Genomic DNA, 20,926 nt, shown 5'->3' with positions numbered 1-20,926 from the left:
ATTGAGGCAAGTCTACATTACAGCCTTACATCTGTGCAGCTGCGCCACTGTAGCATGTCTGGTGAAGACGCACTATGCCAACGGGAGAGCGCTCTCCCGTCCACATAATTACTCCACCTTGGTTAGTAGTGTAAACTGTGTTGGTGGGGGGGAGAGCGTCTCCCACTGACATAGCACCAGTGTGTACAGTGCGAAACTTGCATCACTTTTCGGGGGAGGGCTTTTTCACACCTCTGAGCAATGCAAGTTAGATCGACTTAGGCTGTAGTGTAGACCTCCCTGAGAATATCTTAGAGACATATGCATTATTTTCATTAGATTTCAATGATTTAGGGGTTGGGGTTTTTTTTGGCCAAATATTGTTATCAGACAGGTTTAGATGATTTAGAACAGGGATTCTCAATCATTTTTCTTTCTGAGCCCCCACCACCACCCCTTGCATGTTATAAGACATCCACAGTCCACCTGTGCCACAACAACTGATTTTCTGCATATACAAGCCAGGGTTAGCATTAGAGGGTAGCAAACAGGGCAGTTGCTTGGGGCCTCATGCTACAGGGAGCCCCATGAAGCTAAGCTGCTCAGGCTTTGGCTTCAGTCCCAGGTGGTGGAGCTCAGGGCCTCGGACTTCAGACCCATGCAATGCGGCTTCAGCTTTCTGTCATGGGCCCCAGTGAGTCTGATGTTGCCCCTGCTTGACGGACCCCCTGAAACCTGCTTGCAGCACCCCCAGGGAACCCCAGACCGCTGGTTGAGAACCACTGATTTAGAATACGTTTGTGGCTACATGCTGTGCTAGAGCTCTGAGTCCGGGGCGGGACCACAAGCAAGAGAAAAACGGATCACATTGTGAGCAGACTTTGTTCTGACAGTTGCAGGAGTTGTTAGCCCCCTCAGACCTCCGCATAGTGAGGTTTCACTGTTGAAAAGGAGCTTCAAGCGCACAGACACATGCTTCTTCCCAGGACTGTGGCTGCTTCACTATGAAGCCCGCATTTGAACAGCAATTTCATTCATTCTGATTTCTCAAGAATGTCTTTAGATAATTGGTGACAGAGGAGCCATTATAGATTCAAGTCATGCTGCTTCTCTCCAGAAGCCAAAAATGTGCTCCCATCCAAAATGAAAGCAAACATTCAAGCAATTAGGCTTGTGAAATCAGCCACTAAAAACAAAGACAGAAACCTCTTGATGTTCTGTAGAGTCTGTAATAGTTAAAAACCTATTTGTTACTCCCTAAAAGGACTGAAGGTGCAGAGTAGGAGGTGCTGCTTTGTCCTTTCTACTGAATGTTTTCATTGGCAAAAGGCCAAGTTGTCTCCCCCCCCCCATGTCCCTAAGAGCAGGGTTGGGTGGGGCATCCCATTGTGACAGGGCACAATGAAGCAAAATATGTAGAGCAACCTTGCATTTAGCCTTGGCGTTTAGGGGGTGGAGGCATTGGTTCAGTGAGACTTAGAAAATTTTACCCAGCATCTGCCCTTCCTGCAGCTGCAAGAGGCCATGCTAATAAAGGGAGGGCGAGTCTGGCCCACCAATTATAAATAGGCCCAAACCAAACCCCAGATCCAAACTTTGGAGAATTCGAAGAAGAATTAGATAGTTCCACTCTGTTCTGACTACACAATTCAAGAATCACTTGTTAAAGTGTGGAATGGTGATGGTGGTAGGCTTGATGGCCTTCCAGTACGATACTATCTGAGAATCATGACAGATGATTTTGGTGAGATTAACTCTGTTAAATAAGAAGCAATAACACCCAAATGCCTGTTTTTTTGCATTCTGTGGAGATGAGAATTTTTAACAGTACCAGGAATACCTTTGTCTCTAAAGAGTTTTAGAAAGACTTCATCTTACTTCCTTGATTAAGGCCCAGTAGCTTTGATTCAGCCAATTAAATCAATGGAATTACAGAGTGAGCTACCATCAACCTGAGCAAAGATGGCAGAATCTGGCCTAAAACTAAGAAGTCAGTCCAAACACCCTGAATGAGGACAACTAATCAGCATATGCTTCAGGGAAGAGATACAGGCTGTGCCCACAGGAACAAGAAAAGCACATGTTTATGTCCTCACAAAAACAATGTTCTAATTGTATATAGATAAAGTTTGGAGGGGATGGTGTGGAGGGGAAAGAGGGCTTAAGTTCCAGAAGAAGACTCTTACTTAATGCATGGACCATGTGAAAGTTCATCTAAAATCTTGAACTCACTCACAGACGGTGGCTCAAGGTTTTAGTGCTTCTGACAGACATCAGAGGATGCACTTTCAGAGGATGGTACATTGACCATGCAGGAGAAGAGAATCCAGTTGTGAGGTCAATGTGTGAATAGCCTTGTTGGTTTTGGCTATCACTCCTTAATATCATAGATACTAAGGTCAGAAGGGACCATTCTGATCATTTAGTCCGACCTCCTGCACAACGCAGGCGACAGAATCTCACCCACCCACTCCTACGAAAAACCTCACCTGTATCTGAGCTATTGAAGTCCTCAAATCGTGGTTTAAAGACTTCAAGGAGTAGAGAATCCTCCCTCAAGTGACCCGTGCCCCATGCTACAGAGGAAGGCGAAAAACCTCCAGGGCCTCTTCCAATCTGCCCTGGAGGAAAATTCCTTCTCGACCCCAATTATGGCGATCAGCTAAACCCTGAGCATATGGGCAAGATTCACCAGCCAGATACTACAGAAAATTCTTTCCTGGGTAACTCAAATCCCATCCATCTAATATCCCATCTCAGGGGATTAGGCCTATTTACCATGAATATTTAAAGATCAATTAATTACCAAAATCACATTATCCCATCATACCATCTCCTCCATAAACTTATCAAGTAGAATCTTAAAACCAGATAGATCTTTTGCCCCCACTGCTTCCCTTGGAAGGCTATTCCAAAACTTCACTCCTCTGATGGTTAGAAACCTTCATCTAATTACAAGTCTAAACTTCCTGGTGGCCAGTTTATACTCATTTGTTCTTGTGTCCACATTGGTGCTGAGCTGAAATAATTCCTCTCCCTCTCCTGTATTTATCCCTCTGATATATTTATAGAGAGCAATCATATCTCCCCATAACCTTCTTTTAGTTAGGCTAAACAAGCCAAGCTCCTTAAGTCTCCTTTCATAAGACAAGTTTTCCATTCCTCGGATCATCCTAGTAGCCCTTCTGTCCTTTGAAGAACTTCTGTTCACATTATAAACACACTGAATATGGGTAGTTCTGAAATGTTATCTTTTTCATGGCTGATCGGTTTGAGCATACTGCAGCAGTGAGTGTGTTTTTTAACATTTGAAATCATGGTCAATAATTTTAGGGCCTTGGGTTTTTTGAGTTAATTTTGAACATTCATAATATAATATTTCCCAAATACTGCACATAGTAAGGAAAGCCATCTACACCGTTGATTTACTTAGTTATGGTGAACTGTCTCTTTAAAAGGCTTTTACCTCCAATTTTTCTTCTGTTTCCAGATCTATGGTGGGCCTGATTTTCTGTCTCCTAGGTTGGCCCAACTGTGTGTTTCAAGACCAGCACAGAACCCCCTCAGAGTCTCTAGCACTGGCAATGCCATGGCAATCCGATTCAAGACAGATAGAAATAGGAATGGGAGGGGGTTCAATGCCACTTGGCAAGAAACCCCAGGAGGTGAGTTTGTGGGGACCATTGCTGATGAAAACTGACGAAATCCAGTAAGAAGTGGGGATGAAAGAAAAAACTTGTTTTGCATTCATTTTTAACCATTTCATATATTGCAGGTTTGAAAGTTTGACTTGAACCAAAATGTTACTGGATTTGCATTTCATTTAGGAGAAACTGTGAAAAGTGGATAGGGGAAGTAAAACAAATTCTAATGGGAAAATAAATGCAGTAAATAAGCTGTATATAGTATAAGCACTTGCTGCAGCATGGTCTTGTGTGGGATTCTTCTATCCATAACTAATCTCAAAGGCTCCCATAGAGCTAGAAAAAATGATTTGGGGTCATTTTTAAATTCAGTGGCTCTTTTGGTTTTAAATTACAAAGTGAAGAAAGATCTGAGAACTCAAACTAGTTTTGAGAACCTTGCAAACTTCAAAAATATTTGAAGTGATTAGTAAAACCTTAACTCTGTAGGGTTCACCCATCCGTCATACAATTATTTGTTCAAAGCCTCACCAGTAATCAGTGGAACAAGAGGTTTTCAAATGACAGCAGGCAAATGGCATAGGGGACACTGAAATACACGACAAAGCTTTTGCAAACAGTAAAGAAAATCTTTTTTAAAGGTCCTACATTCAGAATGTTGGAAAAGCATGTTGGATGATTATTTACAGGCATATATTTAGATGCTGGTTGCCAGCACCAATTTTCCAAAAAATTGTTGGACCGTCTGATTCACCAGAAAGTATTTGGGAACACTGAATTGCAGCTGAATTGCAGGAAATAAAAAACCAACAACAGTTTCAAAATGTCTTTGTTGTTGAACTTAAATCCTATATTTTGCAAAAGTCACTGGCAGCTCTGCTTGTCCCTCTCCATTTGTTTTTCCTCTGTGTATTGCCCTTTAGACTGCAACATACAAATGAAGGAAACTGGAAAGGGACTAGAGCCCTAAAAAAAGAATCCAAACCATAAAAAAAGAAATCTCTCCTTTTTGCGTATTTCCTTTCACAAAGTACATGATTTCTGTATATGGCTTTGCTGCAACTGACAGTTACTTTCAGAAAGGAGGTTATGGAAGTGACTGGCAATCCAATAAGTCATGGGGTTATTGTGCACCTAATTACTTGACTATTCAGTAATAAACTGATGACTTTTGGCCTGCTATGCCAACCTCCGCAACCCATTGTATGGGCTCCAGAGCCCCTTCCCCTCACACTGTCATGACAAGCTTAGCTACATTCTGTACCTTTTGAAATGAAAAATCCCTGGCTAATGTGCTTGGCCTCGGTAATAAAAGTGAAGACCAAAATTTTCAAACTTGGATGCCTAAAATTAGGTACCTAAATCCAGAGATGCTTCCCCAATAGTGTGAAGTCCATGTGGGTGCACAGGGCTTTTGAAAGTCAGCTTGCTTGCAGTATTTAGATGCTGAAATGGGTATTTAAGTACCCAACTTTAGACACCCAAGTTTTAGGTTTCAGTTCATATATCTCCCATGTGTCCATCATAGAATGGGCCCTGTAGTTGTTATTCAGATATATCTGCATTCTTCTGTGAAATATAAATTTCCCTTCCCTATCCACCTACATAGATTCACATTGTTAGACTTGGCATATCCCTGGTTCTGTGTGGTGTCCCGCTCTCGGTGAATTATTGGAAGAGGAAGAAATCAAAATGCATTCATGAGCACCCACATAACTGCAAGGGGGCTACTGCCTCAAGGATGTGCATGGCACCCTCCAGTTCTTTTCTGTGGATTGGGACCCAGGAGCTGAGCTGACTTGATTCTATTAGATTGTTTTCCTTCTCAGATTTAGAGAACCATTTTTACAAATGTATTAGTTCTTCAGTATTGTGTAAATATAATTTAGGTAAACAAACTTCAGCAGATGGATCATCCGGCAAATACTCCCTGCAAGTACTCTGTATTCACAGTTCAAGCTCTGTGACTGCCCACAAAGTTATATAGGATTGTTTCTGTTACTAGATTGGATAACCAGACTGGAATGAACTACAGTACTGCTGCCTCCACCCAAAACAAATTTCCTTAAATTAATCTTGGCTTGGGAGATAAGGGTCTGAGATTTGCTTTCCATGAATGCTGACATGAAGAAAACTGCATCTAAGTCTGCCCATGAGGGCACAAATACCATCAAAGTGAAAGTTTATTTAGACGTCATCAAAATGTTTGGGCGAAATTTGCGTCTATGCAGAGAGTCAATGCAAGGCCTGTGTCCCACTTTCATCCTGTCTAAGGCCATTTCTGCAGTACAGCCACCGGAGCTGTGCCGCCATAGTATAGACCAGTGGTTCTTAAACCTTTTTTTTGTGACCACTCGAAAATTGCTGAGGGTCTCAACAGACCACTTAATAATCTTTCCTAATGTTGTTTGTACCATTAGCTAACTAGTGAAAGCACTTTAGATAAAAGCACAATATAAAAAAAAATTAACTTTTTTGTTCTACAGATAAGCATCAGAGGGGTAGCCGTGTTAGTCTGGATCTGTAAAAGTGGCACCTTGTAGACTAACAGACGTAGTGGAGCATAAGCTTTCGTGGGTGAATACCCACTTTGTCGGATGCACGTAGCACAGAACTCATATTTTAATATCAGTAGTCTTACTTTTCTAAATTGATGGATGTGCCCTCTCTCCCCCACCACAGTAGCCCCCGAGCTGGGGCTGGGAAAGAGGGCCGTCTCTCCCCGGCAGCCGTAGCCCTGGAGCTGGGGAAGTCGCCTCTTTCTCTGGCTGCCGCAGCCCTGCACGTTCAAAATTTCCCCCAACCTCTCTTCTCACCTCACCCTCCAACCTACCCCCTATTCTCCCCGAGACCACCACCTCCCCTTACATGTCCCAAATATCGGGACTGTCCTTATAAAATCGGGACATCTGGTCACCCTATCTATGGAGGAGATGAGACTCAAGGTTGTTCTTATGTTTTCAGAAATGCTTTTCTCACCCCCTACTTAAATTACTTCTAATCTTTGATCCAAATCCAACCATTCTGATACTGGTGTGGAAAATTATTTACAATTGCATTTACAATAGCTAGAATAAAAGGCATAAGGAACATCAACCCTCAGCTTCGGCATATAAGTCAACACTAGCTGCCTGGGGTAGGAAGAAATTTCCCTCATAGGTACAGGTGTTGTATAGTTGTCCATTATGAAAGTTTTACACTTTCCACTTTGACCAGACCAGTGCCAGATGGCTGAGACAGGATACTGGGCCAGATGAAGTATTGGTCAGATGCAATTTAGTGATTCCTGAATCCTTAACAGAAAAATAAGAAATTCAAGGAATTTAACTGTTAAGGTGAAAAGTCAGCTAAATTCCAGCTAAGGATAAATGAGGGTTTTTTTGATAAATGTTGATTACTCCCTTTCCAGGTTGTGGAGGAGTTTTTCAAGCTTCCAGTGGTGAAATCCATTCTCCAAACTACCCTCAACCTTACAATGACAACCCTGATTGTGCTTGGGTTATCCAAGTTGACCACGGCCACCGTGTTTTACTGAACTTCACGGATTTTGACATTGGACTTCGCCAATCATGTGACTACAACAATGTCGCTGTAAGTAACAATGGATGTTTCAAAAGTTTCCTTAACAAGTCTTGGGGAAACGTTTGCAAAAGAAGAAATTTACTATACAATCTAGGCTGCAGGTGGTTTCAGGATATTTGCCATGTAATTATGTTATGCATTTATTCATTTAAGAGCTAACCCTCAAATTTAAAACTATATTAAATCTGTGACACAGCTCTCTTTGCTCCACCAGTGATGGCATTCTCCTATAAGCTACTAATTACACATGGAACATGCTTCCCTGGCATCCAAAGCACCTTTAGAGAGACATGATGCACCTGTATCATGGTGCTGCATCCTCCCGCACATCCTTAGGGGCTGTGTGTGCCCCACAAGTGCATGGCATGAGCATTCCCTGCATAGACAGGAATGTGACTATGATTTGCCCTTTCATGGGGTAGGCTATGACATAAGCTCATTGCATACTCTGAGACACCTTGGTCACCCATATAATGGCACGACCAGATAGAATTTGTTACAGAGTTGTAGAGAGATGTCTCCATGGGCAAAAATAATTCTGGCTTGATTATTATTTTTATGTGTCCATGTCATGGGATTCACTCACCACTAATGGACACCTCCTCCTGGGAACTCTAGGGATTAGCTCTGTCCAGCTATTGCACCCTCCTCTGGCAGCATCTCTCCTGTTGTTCTCTCACACCATCTGCAATTCAGGATGTTCCCTCTTCGTGACTTGGCCCTCCAGCCAGGTCACTATACACGATTCCCTCTTCCAGGGTATCAAAGTCCCATTGTACAAAATGGCAGTCTTCCCTTCACTGCTCTAACCGTACCACTCCTCCAACGGCTGGGAGGGGAATCCAAGCCTGCTCTCTACTCCAGGTTCCAGTTCAGGGACCCTATCTCTAGCAACAGTGGCCTGCTCACTCCCAGACCATGTTGCTCTTCCCCTGGACTACTTCCGACTTGGCAGTTCTACCTCCTGGCTCCCCACATCTCTCTGGGTTTTCCAGCCAAAGCTGGAAGTCACAGGGAGTGACTGCAGACTACTCCACTACAGCCCCCTTCTGTTGCCAGCTACCTGGCTTTATACTTGCCTTGCCTGTTCCTTCTCAGCTGGGAGCTGTCAGCAATTAGGTTTCAGTCCTCCCTGGCTTTCCTTCCAGTGCAACCTATAGGTGAATTGGGCCTAATTTGCTTTCTCATGGTACACCCCATCACAGTCCACCACATTCAAATGATCCTTGGCTGGCTGTTTAACTGCTTAATTAGATAGCCTGCCCTCTTAAAGCTTCACATTGCTACTGGTTTTTGAGCTCTTTTAATCTCCCAGAAATTCAGGCTGCAGCTCAATCAGTGTGTGAAAATGAAGAGCGCTGCAAGTCTGGTACTATAAGCCTCATGAGAATAGAGACATGGAATCCTGACCTGTGATGTCAGATTCCACTTCACTCAGTAGAAAGGAATGTGTGATCTGTGTGACTCTGTACAGTACAGATAAAACATAGTGGACCACCTAAATGAAAATTCAGCCTCTCTCTCCTAGATAAACCTTCATTTACAGTGAATTCAAGCAGGCAGGAACAGAGGGTCTTTTGAAAACAGGGCATCACTATTAACAGCATTACTTGCTAAGGCTTTTTGTGCCAAACCAGTTAAAAGAAAAGTCTGATTTCGGTTGAACTTAATCATAGATTTCTTTTTAACAAAGCATCTTTGTCCAATGGATGTTCACTTTTCACAGCTCTATGGCGTAGGCTTGGACAAGGCAATATGAAACATGGTTATAGTTTTTAGTTAAGACATTTCAATGTAACTGTGATAGTCTTGGTGGAGAAAATGTATTAGAGAAATATCTGGCTTTTTTGTGATATTGCAAAGGTGTGGAAGGTAAGATAACACGGCAGCCCATGGGACATCTGAAATGGTAATGTTGCCAGAAAATACAAAACCAAAACGTATGGATTAAACAAAATAATTCAAATTTAGGACCAAATCCTGCAAATTATATAAGCACACATTTAGATTTATGCATATGAGTAATTCCATTGATGTCAGCAGCAACTTGTGCATAAATGCTCTGTTGGATCAGGGCCTTAAGGCTCAGTGTTGCCCTTAGATATGCAAGCATGACTCCCTTTGCCCCTCTGGGTCTAAGGGAAAAACTGGGTCTTTAATTATTTATGTAAATATAATCAAGAGTCCAATTCAGCAGCTCTTATTTATATGAGTGGTTGCACTGACTTCAGTAGGACACCTCACATGGAGTAGCAGGACCTTGCCCTGCAGAGGAAGCTATTTTATTTTATTGCCATAAAAGTATCCACCATTCTGTTTTTGTATTTTTGCTGTCCATACAAATATGCCTTCTGTACAGTAATATGAAAAATCCACCTTTCTTTGTTCAGGAAGAGATATTTAAATCCTGAAGCATTAGTGAACTGTAGCTTCCTGTTGTGAGTTAAACCAAAAGTTATTTTAGAATGGAAGAGGGGGGATGTTATTTTGAAACCAAAAGAAAAAGAATTTTGACGGAGACAAGTTTGGGGATGGCTTTTCAGTGCTAATTTGGCGAGGTAGGCAAGACAAGGAACGAAGGGATTAGATTTCTTTTCCCGTCTGCCATGCCAGTAAACTGGGAGTCATTTGCCTTTAACAACTGGAAGTGATTAGCATGCACCTCCTCCCATGGAGTTACATGTGCTGTATGGTAATGGAAGCCAAAGGAGAGGGAGTAGAAGCTGCTTGTGAGATCTCTATGTGGATATGTGACTGTGAATTTCATTTAGTAATTACATTTCAAAGCAGCATAGATGGAAAATATAGGCAGCTAAGGAAACTGGGGGGTTGGGTTTTTTGTTTTTTTCCTTTCCTTTCCATAGGAAAGAATGCTGTGTATGAGTAATACACCGATTTCCACCCTTTAGAACTTATCTTTATGCGTTTAATTTGCTTTGTGTATTCCTCTGGGGACTCTCCTCCACCCTTTACCGTACTAACATCTTTCCTTCATCCCCACCCATCTAGACCCACCGGAAGTCCCTGCCACATGATCTGAGACAGCATGTGTAACTGAAGCACCATTTGTAACACCAAGAACAATTCTTTGGGGGATTCTTCCTAATGCTTTTAGATTTCTAGAGGCATGTTTCAATGGTAAACACATCACAAGGCATCTTTTCATGCAAGGTTTTCAATTGCACAATTGCTTTGCGAGGGAGGAGGGATGCCTGGTTGTTAAGGACTCACTGTGACTCAGGAGAGCCGCATGCCATTTTCTGGTCTCCCACAAACTTAATGTGTGTACTTGGCCCAGTTGCTTTCCCTGCTTGTGCTTCAGTTTCCCATCTGCAGAATGAGGATAATAGTACTTCCTTTCTCCACCCTTTCCTCCTTCTTGTTTAACTTAGACAGTAAGATCCTGGGGCAGGAGACTATATTTTACTATGTATATGTACAGCTCCTAGCACAATGGGGCCCCTACCTTGGTTAAGGGCTTTTAGGTGCTAGTGTAATGCAAATATTTAATAAGCAATTCAGTTCTCTTCACATTGCACCCATGTTTATATCTGGGGACTCTGTTTTGCAATTAACTCAGTTATTTGTTTTTTTGAAAGGAAAACAGAAATAAAACAAAGGATGTGTTAATTCCTGCATATTATGTCCTCTTGTTTAACAGGCATGAAATGTGAAGCTACAGTATGATCATAAGCCAAAAACTGTTGCAAGTATCTGAAGAGAATAGTAAGGCATAGCTCAGAAAACTATGCTTGAAATGAGAGAACTTTAAAGGATAGGGAGAAATAGTTTCTTCTCTGCAGAGATTTGTATTAAATAAATTAGATTTTTTCTTCTGTGCCAGTGTAAAAAGCAGTAAACAGTAATAAAGAAATGTCATCTTCAGAGACATGCAATGGTGATGTATTTTCAAACAATTCCAGGTGGTGGAAAAGTGGACTTTCACAGGGAAAGTAGCCAGAGTGAGATGTTAAATATGTGGCTACAAAGACTGAAGATGCACGCTCTCTCTCTCATGTGCTTTTACAAATGTCATGGCCACTCTAATTGCAACAAGAAGGAAATGAGTCATTTAGTCATGCTTATTATGTATAGAGGAAGAGAGAAGCACAGCACTACTGTGCGCAACATGAAAGGAGATTTGGATTTGATTAAAAGTCCCATGAACAGATGAATAATCTTCCTTTACTACTGCAGCTAGCAAGATGCATTAGGGATCTCAGTTCTCATATATTTACCAGTTAACTTTCAAAAGTGATGGTGGAACTCAAGCATTACATGACATAGTGTCTTAAAACTGTGGTTTAAGTTCCATTCCATCCTCAGTATCCAAATGTGCCTTACAAAACAGTTATAGGTAATAAATAACAGTGTTGTCAGAAAATACAGATTTGCTGCTGCTGAATCTTTAGTTCCTGTAACTTCTGTGACAAGATGGCCAATGTTAGTCTGGTGGGTCCTGTGCTTTTCTTTGGTGGGGAGCTAAGATGCCACCCTCTGTCTCTGCTCTTGGGTGCCAAGGGCCCCGCTCCTAGCTCAGGAAGGTGGTAGAGGAGGAAAGCCAGGGAGGGGTCTGGGTTTGCTCCTCGCTCTGAGTCCCAGCCCCTCTCAACCGCTGTGGGTTTCTTACCTTCATCCCCCTTAGGTGGGGTTACCCTCGGTCCTTAGATGCTGGGGGGAAGGGAGTCTCCCTGTCCTGCTGGGGCAAGGTCTCCCTTACTTCAGTACTCAAGTCTTCCAAATCTCTCAACACATCCTCATCCCTCTCCTTGCCCCCTCCCCCTCTGTCTGCCTGAAGCAGGGGGTTTTATTAGGTTCCTAACAGGGCCTTGTTTGGCTGCAGGTGCTCCAATTAACCTGCAGCCACCTTCCCTAGTCTACAGGGAACCACGCCTTAATTAGCCTTGAGTTTATATATTTCCCCTCTAGCACTATCCCACTGCTCCCTGGCCCTCCTGTATCACACTTCATAGAAATATATATCTCAGTATTATTTATGTTGGGTTAATACTTGGATCAGAATTTTAACAAGGTGTGAGGAACAGAATTCATTGCTAGGTTTCTGAAGAAGGGGACATTACTATCTTCAAGAAAGCCTTCTGCAAGCAGCAAATATAATTGATTTAGGAAGCACATGTACAACTCTCTACTCCTCTCATGATATTATCAGCAGAGAGTCCTTTTTATTCTAATGAGCCACTGGTACAAAATATTAGTCTCTTACTTTACTCATCTATAAAAATCTTCTCTTGTGGGAGAGCTTAATTGCAGCAGCCTAGTAATAGTCTACATTTTAGGGGCCAGATCATTAGCTATTATAAATCAGTATAACCCCAGTGAAGCCAAAAACTATGCTGATTTAAGCTAACTGAAGTTTTGGCCCTCTCTCTCCAGTCTGGGAATGTAATAGCTGGCCTCAACTCTAGTGGTCGATAAAATCTAATTGCTACTGTCTAGAGATGGGAGGTGACTTAATTACTCCAGGTCACTTGGTTAGTCATTGTTTCTATTAACATTCTACAGTTTTTAACTCCGTGCAGCTTGATTTAAGTAGAGAAATGTTCAGAACACAGGTGCGGAGACAGAATCATTCAACATTTCATATTGTATATTAAGGGTCGGACTCTGTCTGGAAGCCAGAAAATAAGAAAAGGTTTAATGGAAGGTTATCATGGCCCTCTTTACCAGCTACTTATTTGTCTAGACATTATAGTACATTTAATACTCTCTCCCAGAGCCCCAAAGAGCTGGCCAATGTGATGAGCCAGGAGGCAAATGTTTTATTCATGAAAACAGTATCAGCTAAGTACTGTGTGTAGATGGATTAAATAGGGAGCTTGTCCTCTGTTGCTCATCTCGGCATGTTGCCCTTTTGAAAATACTGGTTTTCGTTATTTTTTTAGGAAGGTACCTTCTGTCATTGGAGGCTGGAAAATTAAATCGTGTGCTATAGTATCAGGAGAAAGGTTTTATTTTTCAATTGTAGTACAGTGTTGCTATGCATTTCTAAAGAACCACATAGATTGCATAGCATATATTTGAAATGGGGAAATCTCTTTTAACCATGTGGTGTCATTTGATTCTTTCTACATACTTATCTGGCCTTTATCATCATAACAGCTGAACATCTCACAATCATTAATAGATTTTATCCTAACAACACTAATTGTGAGCTAGAGAAGTATTTTCTCCATTTTACAGATGGGGAGCTGAGGCGCAGGCTATATTAAATGACTTGACCAGATAGAAAGTTTGTGATTGAGCCAGGAATTGAACCCAACTCCCCTGGGTCCCAAGCCAGTATCCTACCCATTAGATCATCCTTCCTCCTCAAGTCATGAGACTATGCTGATAAATTCAAATATCAGCACCACCCCCACCATACATACAGGGTTCTAAATGATGTAGCCAATGCCAGCAGCCACAGTGGGACTGCCTCTCCGAATCATGCTTGCTTGATCTCTAAGAGCTGTTGTGGGTGGGACACACAGTAACAGTAGCCAGTTTTTTCCTGTGAGGTTTGTCTTTTTTATTGTTATTTTTTAAATACTGATTCAGTGTCAGCTAGAAACCAATTAGTCTAGAGTTAAAGTCAAGCCTCTGTTCTCTCTTGCCTCCTGATTTGGCAGACTGCAAATTGGAAGAAAAAAAAATCTTTTTCCAACTTGCATTAAAAAAAGAAGAAAAGCAACTTGTGATGAAATTAAACGTGATGTCTTGCAAATCCATCTTTCTTCCTGCTTGCTTACTTCCTTTTTATTTGTGAATGATGATTTATGCTGTGTTGCATGCATGAGCACCAAGGGCAGAGTTACACTTTTGCAAATTGTTTTGAAATAGTCCACCTAGTCGATTCAGCTAAATCTGTTGTATATTCAATATGTGTTATTGCAGCTCCTGCACAATTGGTGCTGAGGTCTTGAACATTCCCTGTCCCTCTCGTCTCTCCCCTTCTCTAAGTACATTTCCAAACTGGAGTGTCTAAGCTAGGCACCAAAATCCACAATAAAGCATGAAAACATGGATTTAGTTGCCTTACTTTAGGGACCTAAGTTTGAAAAGTCTGGCTGAGATTTCTTATCCTTACGTATATGCTCATTGCTCTCACTGATGCTAGTGGAAGTTATGTACATTTAAGACCAAATCCTGAGGTCCTTATTGAGGCAAAACTTAGGTTTTGATTGAGTAAAAATTACTTGGGATTTCAGCCATAAGGAGGAAAGAATAATGGAGGTGGGAGGGTATTAAACATATATACAGTAAAATATGGGTCATTTGCCACCGTTTTGTGGACCCAGGGTTCTGCCGAAGTCTGGAATGGTTGCATTACTTAGAAGTGGGTTCACCAGTGGGTTTGCAACACTCCTGGGTTGCTTCCATAACAATATGAGTTTTGTACAGAGATTGAAATATATGGAACGCATGATAGATAGTGTGATATGATATGAAAGTTTTATTAACACTCCTTGGGGAAGGCCACCATACTTGTAAGTGTGATATATTTTGCAGATAATTCATATGGTACAGAAAAATAACTATTTTATAAAAATGTTAGACAACATTTTAAAGACTATTGGGACGATTTTTTATATTCTGCTGCCTGTAAAGCCAGGTGCCTTAGCTCTGATGAGTACAGTTTTGCTTTGGGGATAATAGGTTTGAGAGTTATGCCATAAGGCTGGTGAATTTCTTCAGTTGCATAACAAATCTTGAATGATAGAATTCAGTGATATTTAGGATAGGTATTGCAAATTCCCACTTTTTGCAGCTTAATATTTTTCCTGACTGAGCCTATTAAGAGGTAAATGTGCTAGAGGATTCTCTTCATGAGCACAGAGCCTACCGTACTGTAGCTGATAGAAGGATTTTAAAACTAAGATGAATTTCCCTGTTCTGGATACCAAAAGACCAAAACTGTATGTGTATAAATGAACATTTGCCAAAAAGGCTAATGCAGTGTACAATGGGTGGGAAATGGACACATGTATTGATCTGAAGTTCTAATTATTCCTTCCACACACTGCTGCTTTATACAGGTGTTTGATGGCCCAGACAGTGAAGCCCCACTTCTTGAAAAACTGTGTGGTGCCCAGCATCCCAGTCCCATCACATCCACCCAGAATGTTATGTTCATCCAGTTATGTTCCAACAGCAGCAACCAGCACAGGGGTTTCAGCGCTCACTTTACTGAAGGCAAGTTCCTCAGTGACATAAACACCCTTTTTGCTGATCACAAATTACTCTTTTATTAGATGTAATCTCTTAGGACAACTTATATCCAGTGTCGATGTCTCTACATATGCCATGTGGTTTTAAGAGGGCATTGACTAGATACTTTTCATTTGAGAATGGTTCAAACCAAAATATTTTGACTTAGGGTGAGATCCACACACCTGCTCTGCCACCTTTACACCAGGTACAAGGGCCAGAGCGGCATAAAGAGACCCTAAAAGTCCTGGTTGTGGAGGGAGGGGGATTTCCCTTGCATAGGATTTGGAGAGACATCTGCAAGTTTGGTTTCCAAAGACCCCATTGCAAGCTCTGGTGTAGATGATGTGTCAAGGGTAGGGCTGCAGCTCATAGGGCAGTGCAAGGAGGCTGTCATAATTTAGACAGGCCCCCAGGGCTGTATGAATTATACAGAGGGGGGCCTCTCCAGCCCCTAGAACAATACAGGCAAAGGTGATTTAGAGTCCCCTGAGCTGCAAGTGCTCTGCTATACCTCTTAGAGTAGCACAGAATCTCATCCTGTATTTGTTCAGCATATTGATAACATTTCTCTTTTTTATCATTAAGGAAAACCTTTATAAACTTTTGCAATCTATACTTCTTCCTTAGAAATTAGAGATGGAAAAGACCTATTAAGTCATTCAATGCATCCGTCTCCCAGAGGAAACTGTTCCGTGCAGTGCAGAGAAAAAAATACTGTTAAAAATAAGATGCATCATCTAAAATTATTTAGAAAAGATTTATTATACAGTTCATTCTAGTGATAACATACAGTTTGTAACTGATGTTACTTTTTTTTGCAGAACATAACAATTTATTAGCACATTAAATTGTTCATCACTTGATAACCATACCAGCTCTTCAATATCATCCAAATTTTGTCCCATATTCCCAGGTCTCTGTACTGTTAAGCAATATTACTGAGAAAGTATTTGACAAATAACATTGCATTTCCCACTCTTTTGTGAACATGTAATAAAATGCCATATTGTGATGCATACACTTTTTGTTTTTACAAGGACAGAACTTTTTTGGCAGTAAGATGCGGACTAGACATACAAACACAAATATGTCCACTGACTGATAATTCAGTAATCTTCCAAGGAATATTTGAGATTAGGACTTATAACACTCCAGGGGAAAACCTGGCTGCACTGCAGTCGATGGGAATTTTGCTATTGCCTTCAATGGGAGGTTTTCACCCTTAGAACAAATAATGCTCCTGTACTAGACAGAGCGCTGAAAGCGAGCCAAACTCAGGAGTATTTCTCAGTGCTCATAGGAACTCCCCTGAAAATGTGCATTCTGGCATGGTGCTGCTCATAGACATCACCACAGGGAGCGAGGGATGGAATTTATCAGGCCCAATCCTGCCTCTGTTCCAAACCCACAGATCGGCGATACTGCAGGCTCTCAGTAGCAAGGTCTGGAAAGGCATTTTAGGGCAGGGTGCAGCATAAAGAACTCAGTCCATATGTTTATGCACATGCACAAGATTCAATCCTACAGCACAGGCCCAGTTGATCCAGCCACACAAGAGGATCCAGACGAGAGGGGCCTGCCAGTGCAAGGAGATCCTTGTGCAGCACGGAGCTATTAGAGTAGTTCCTATACCATTCTTCCTTCCAGCTGCCAACCTAGGCATATAGACAGGGAAATGGGGGTCTGACTGGGTCTTCCTCTAAACCCTGACAATCCATGGCTCCCAGAATGGCCCTGAGGGACTGTTAGATAAGGGCAGCCCTCCTAGTTGCTCTGACTAACATTAGCGTGGCCCCATGATTAGCGGAGCACAAGGGTGGCTGCTGCTGAGGATCCGGTCCATTGACCTTTTTTGGCAAGTTATTTATTAAATGCTTCAAAGATTTTAATTTTCAGTCCCTGGAAGAGTTGACAAGAACATGCTAGGTTCTGATGCATCCATTTTATCACTCCCCAGCTTGCTAGAGTTGTCAAAGATGTGCATTATATATGTGCTGTATGTGTGTTTTATTCTAAAGCATGCGGAAGTCTCATTGAGACAGATTCAGTTGGTACAGCAATTTCCTCTCCTCTGTATCCTGCCAAGTACCCAGACAATCAGAACTGCAGCTGGATTATTCGGGCCCAGGAGCCATGTAAGTAAAAACATTTCTGTGGGAAACTTGCTGGATGACTAATGTCCTCATCTCTGCTGTGGTAACAATACAAAATTCCTCCCTTTCTTCTCTAGGAAATCCTGACTCCTGCTAGGTTGGAGAAAATGAGGATCTCTTAATCTGCCAGAAACTACATTTTGCTGTAAAAAAAAGATTTAGGGTTTAATGAAAAAACAGAAGAAAAAAACAATTTACAACTTCGTTATCTTGGCAGATTTATGAGACCTGAAGGCAGAATTGTAGGCTGTGCAGATGAATATGATGTGCAGCCAGAGCTGTTAGTGAGACAATCTATGGACTCGTATGAGAAGCGCTGGTATCTGGTCACTGTCTTTTTTGGCATGGAGAGGGAGGGAGCTATTTTAATAAGAAGTTTAAACTAAAGCAGAAATGGGAGAACAAAAATCAGAAATAGGAGAACATAAATCATATACGCATAGGCATGTTCTCAGATTTTCCTAATTGTAGACATAGGTCTACAATGGTTGTGATTAACAAAACAAAATTTTCCAACAATCACCCAATATTATTTGTTAGAATGGGCCATTTCCTAATATATAGAGACTAGGAAAATATTATGGTATCCCAGATAGCACTGTGCAGTAATTGTAAATATTTATTTTTCATGGTGGCTAATATACCTCTGGTGCTCACCTGATATCATCACAAACCATGGAACATTTCAGCCCACAAGGAGAATTTTAGAAAACGTTCTGAGTCATCTGGACAGAGAGGTTATAAAATGAAAATCTATCTGCCAAAGCACACACTAGCAAATTAGACAGAGAAAAATAAAAGGAGATAGGGTATAAAAACATAGACTCTGATGGAAATCCAAGAAAAAAGAAGTCATTCAAAACTGTTTCTGATCTACAATGTGCAAAATCTTCAAAGGCATCTTTCTCCAGGATGTTATTTGTCCAGTCGGAGAGACTGTAGGCCTGATTCTTCTTCCACATACATTGGTGCACATCAGGAGTAACTCTTCTGAGCCAATAAATTGCACTGGTATATAACTAGTATAAATGAGAATCCGAGGATTTCTCCATGTATCATGGAGATACCTCCATATATTACAGGTATATCTTCATTATGCAGCTCACATAGTGTTACAGTCATGTTGACAGTACATGGACATAAAAAATGGATTTAGCCATTGGCAGGAAACAGCAAGGTCCTCTTGTTCTATTTGTACCGACAGGGTCAATAAGTCACCCTACTTTTACCACCCACTGTGATTTACTTTTAATTTTATACCCTGAGGACCAGCATTGATAGCTGTAATTGATTGATTCTACTGGTACACAAAAGGGGAGAACAGAACAGCAGAGACTATACCACTGAGTGCCAGTCAGTCATACCCTGCTGAATGCAATCCTTCTGTCTGTGATTTCACTTTCCTGTAGCTTACTGTTCCTAGCCTGGTTAGAAAAAAAAAATGTGTGCGCCAAATTCGGTATGTGTGGGTGGAACCATTGTAATTAATGGGGTTACCCCACTTGTACTAGAACTCCAAATGCAGTTCATAGTGCTCCCACATATATCTTCCCATTATTAAAATCACAGGCCTCTCTCTCTCTCTCTCTCTCTCTCTCTCTCTGACCTGTTCAAGACACGAGAACACTCCTAGATTAGGAACAATTATTATCAGGTAGTAGCTGTGAGGCAAGTTGCTATTCTCATCTTCCCCAGCAATTATGGAAGGAAGTGGCCATAATGAACAAACAAAAAGCAGTATGACAGTCAAAAAATCCTGAGGGCCAAATCCTCCTTTTCATCATGTAGCCTAAAGCATCACAGTATGGAAAATCCAATTTCACATGAGCATAGTGGATGGTGCTAATGAATGACTCTTTGACCAGACAGATTGATACATATGGAATGTTTTGAAAAGTGATGCAAGATCCAGCTAATTGTGAGCCTGGAGCTGGGCAAAGCCTGTTTGAATTTCATAGCATTCTATCCTATAGATCACAAGGGACAGGACTTCATGGGCTTATCAAAGCACAAATGAGATATTTTAAAATATCTGCAGAATTGTCTATTGGGTATCATTCAACATATAATTACGAAGTTGTTAGGTTGTTAAAAAATTCTGTTTGAAAATATTAAATCTTTAGTAATTAAATCTGAAGCAGATTGCACTAGAGAGTACTGTCCAATATAGTGTCATGAAATCCTGAAAGATTTAACACTATTTTTACAAGCATAAGTACCTACATTAGCCTGTTTATTGTTACATAGAGTGAGTATATCTATGATTTTATACTTCATGATCAATAAACAGACACCAGTTTAGATCACTGATTGACATAGGGAGAGAAAACTGACACTTAAGTTTTTGCTGTCCATTGTCTCCAATGAAAATAAAACATAAAAATTACGCCGAGGTAATTATTTATATGTGAAATGCAAAACCTTCCCTTAAGTTTTTATTCTTTGCTGTTAACAGTCAATCATATTATGCTATCGTTCACTGATTTTGAAATTGAAGGCAACAGATTTAACTGTACCATGGATTTTGTCGAGATTTTGGAAGGGGATAACTATGAGGCTCCTCTTCAAGGTACTGTAGCCTTTTATCTTGTCTCTCTAGATTGTTTTAAAACAACTTTTTATGTTCAAACTCAAAGCTGCAATGAGTTGAGTGAGATTCAAGATTGAATAATATTTATATAGTTAGATAATTTCATTATTAATGATTAATGTTTATTATCATAGAATCATAGAAGATTGGGGTTGGAAAATGGGGCCCCATTGTGCTAGGTGCTGTCTAAACACAGAGTAGACAACCCCTGCAATGAGGGTGCCATATAGAAATTTATACAATACAAACAATAGAATGATACAAATGATCTTCTACATGGTGAGATCTTACGTGTAAGGGGGTCCCTGTGGCAGGGATGGTCTCTGACAGTGTCGCTGCTGGATGCTAACTCCTCGGTGTGAATGGAATGCCCTCCAGGATTGCCAGTGAGTCTCAGTCTTTGGAAGAGGGTCCTGGGGCCTATTTCACTGAGAGAGAGAGGGGACAAACATTTCCCCCTCCCCCAGTGGAACAATGTGGGGGGATATCCGTGATGTAAAACCAAGAAGATTCCCCTCCAGTAAGATTTTATTGTGCAAGGCCACATCTAGCCCTTTGCTCTCAGTTACATTGGTGTAAATGTGGAGTAACTCCATTGGCAGCCATGAAGTTGCCTTAGATTTACATTAGAGTAACGGAGAACAGACTTGTCCCTTTGGGCTTGATTCTCCTCCCATGTACACTGGTATTATCTTGATGCAACTTCCTTGACTGCAGTGGGATTACTCCTGATTTACAGAGACATTACTGAGAGCAGAATTTGATCC

The 20,926-nt window shown here is 41.3% G+C and overlaps 1 protein-coding gene across 1 annotated transcript in view; it reads left to right on the top strand.

Moving 5' to 3' along the window:
• CUBN (cubilin) overlaps nt 1-20,926 on the top strand; it is a 205,747-nt gene that overhangs the window by 103,003 nt on the left and 81,818 nt on the right. The window contains exons 30-34 of the mRNA XM_043509392.1: nt 3,470-3,644; nt 7,033-7,214; nt 15,242-15,398; nt 17,435-17,551; nt 20,025-20,138. Coding sequence (XP_043365327.1) covers nt 3,470-3,644; nt 7,033-7,214; nt 15,242-15,398; nt 17,435-17,551; nt 20,025-20,138 — 745 coding nt within the window. The remainder of the gene's footprint in view (nt 1-3,469; nt 3,645-7,032; nt 7,215-15,241; nt 15,399-17,434; nt 17,552-20,024; nt 20,139-20,926) is intronic.

Source organism: Dermochelys coriacea, chromosome 2, assembly GCF_009764565.3.
Source record: "Dermochelys coriacea isolate rDerCor1 chromosome 2, rDerCor1.pri.v4, whole genome shotgun sequence".
NCBI lineage: Eukaryota > Metazoa > Chordata > Testudines > Dermochelyidae > Dermochelys > Dermochelys coriacea.
The sequence above is the reverse complement of the archived record's forward strand: the minus strand, read 5'-3'. Positions and strand labels throughout refer to the sequence as shown.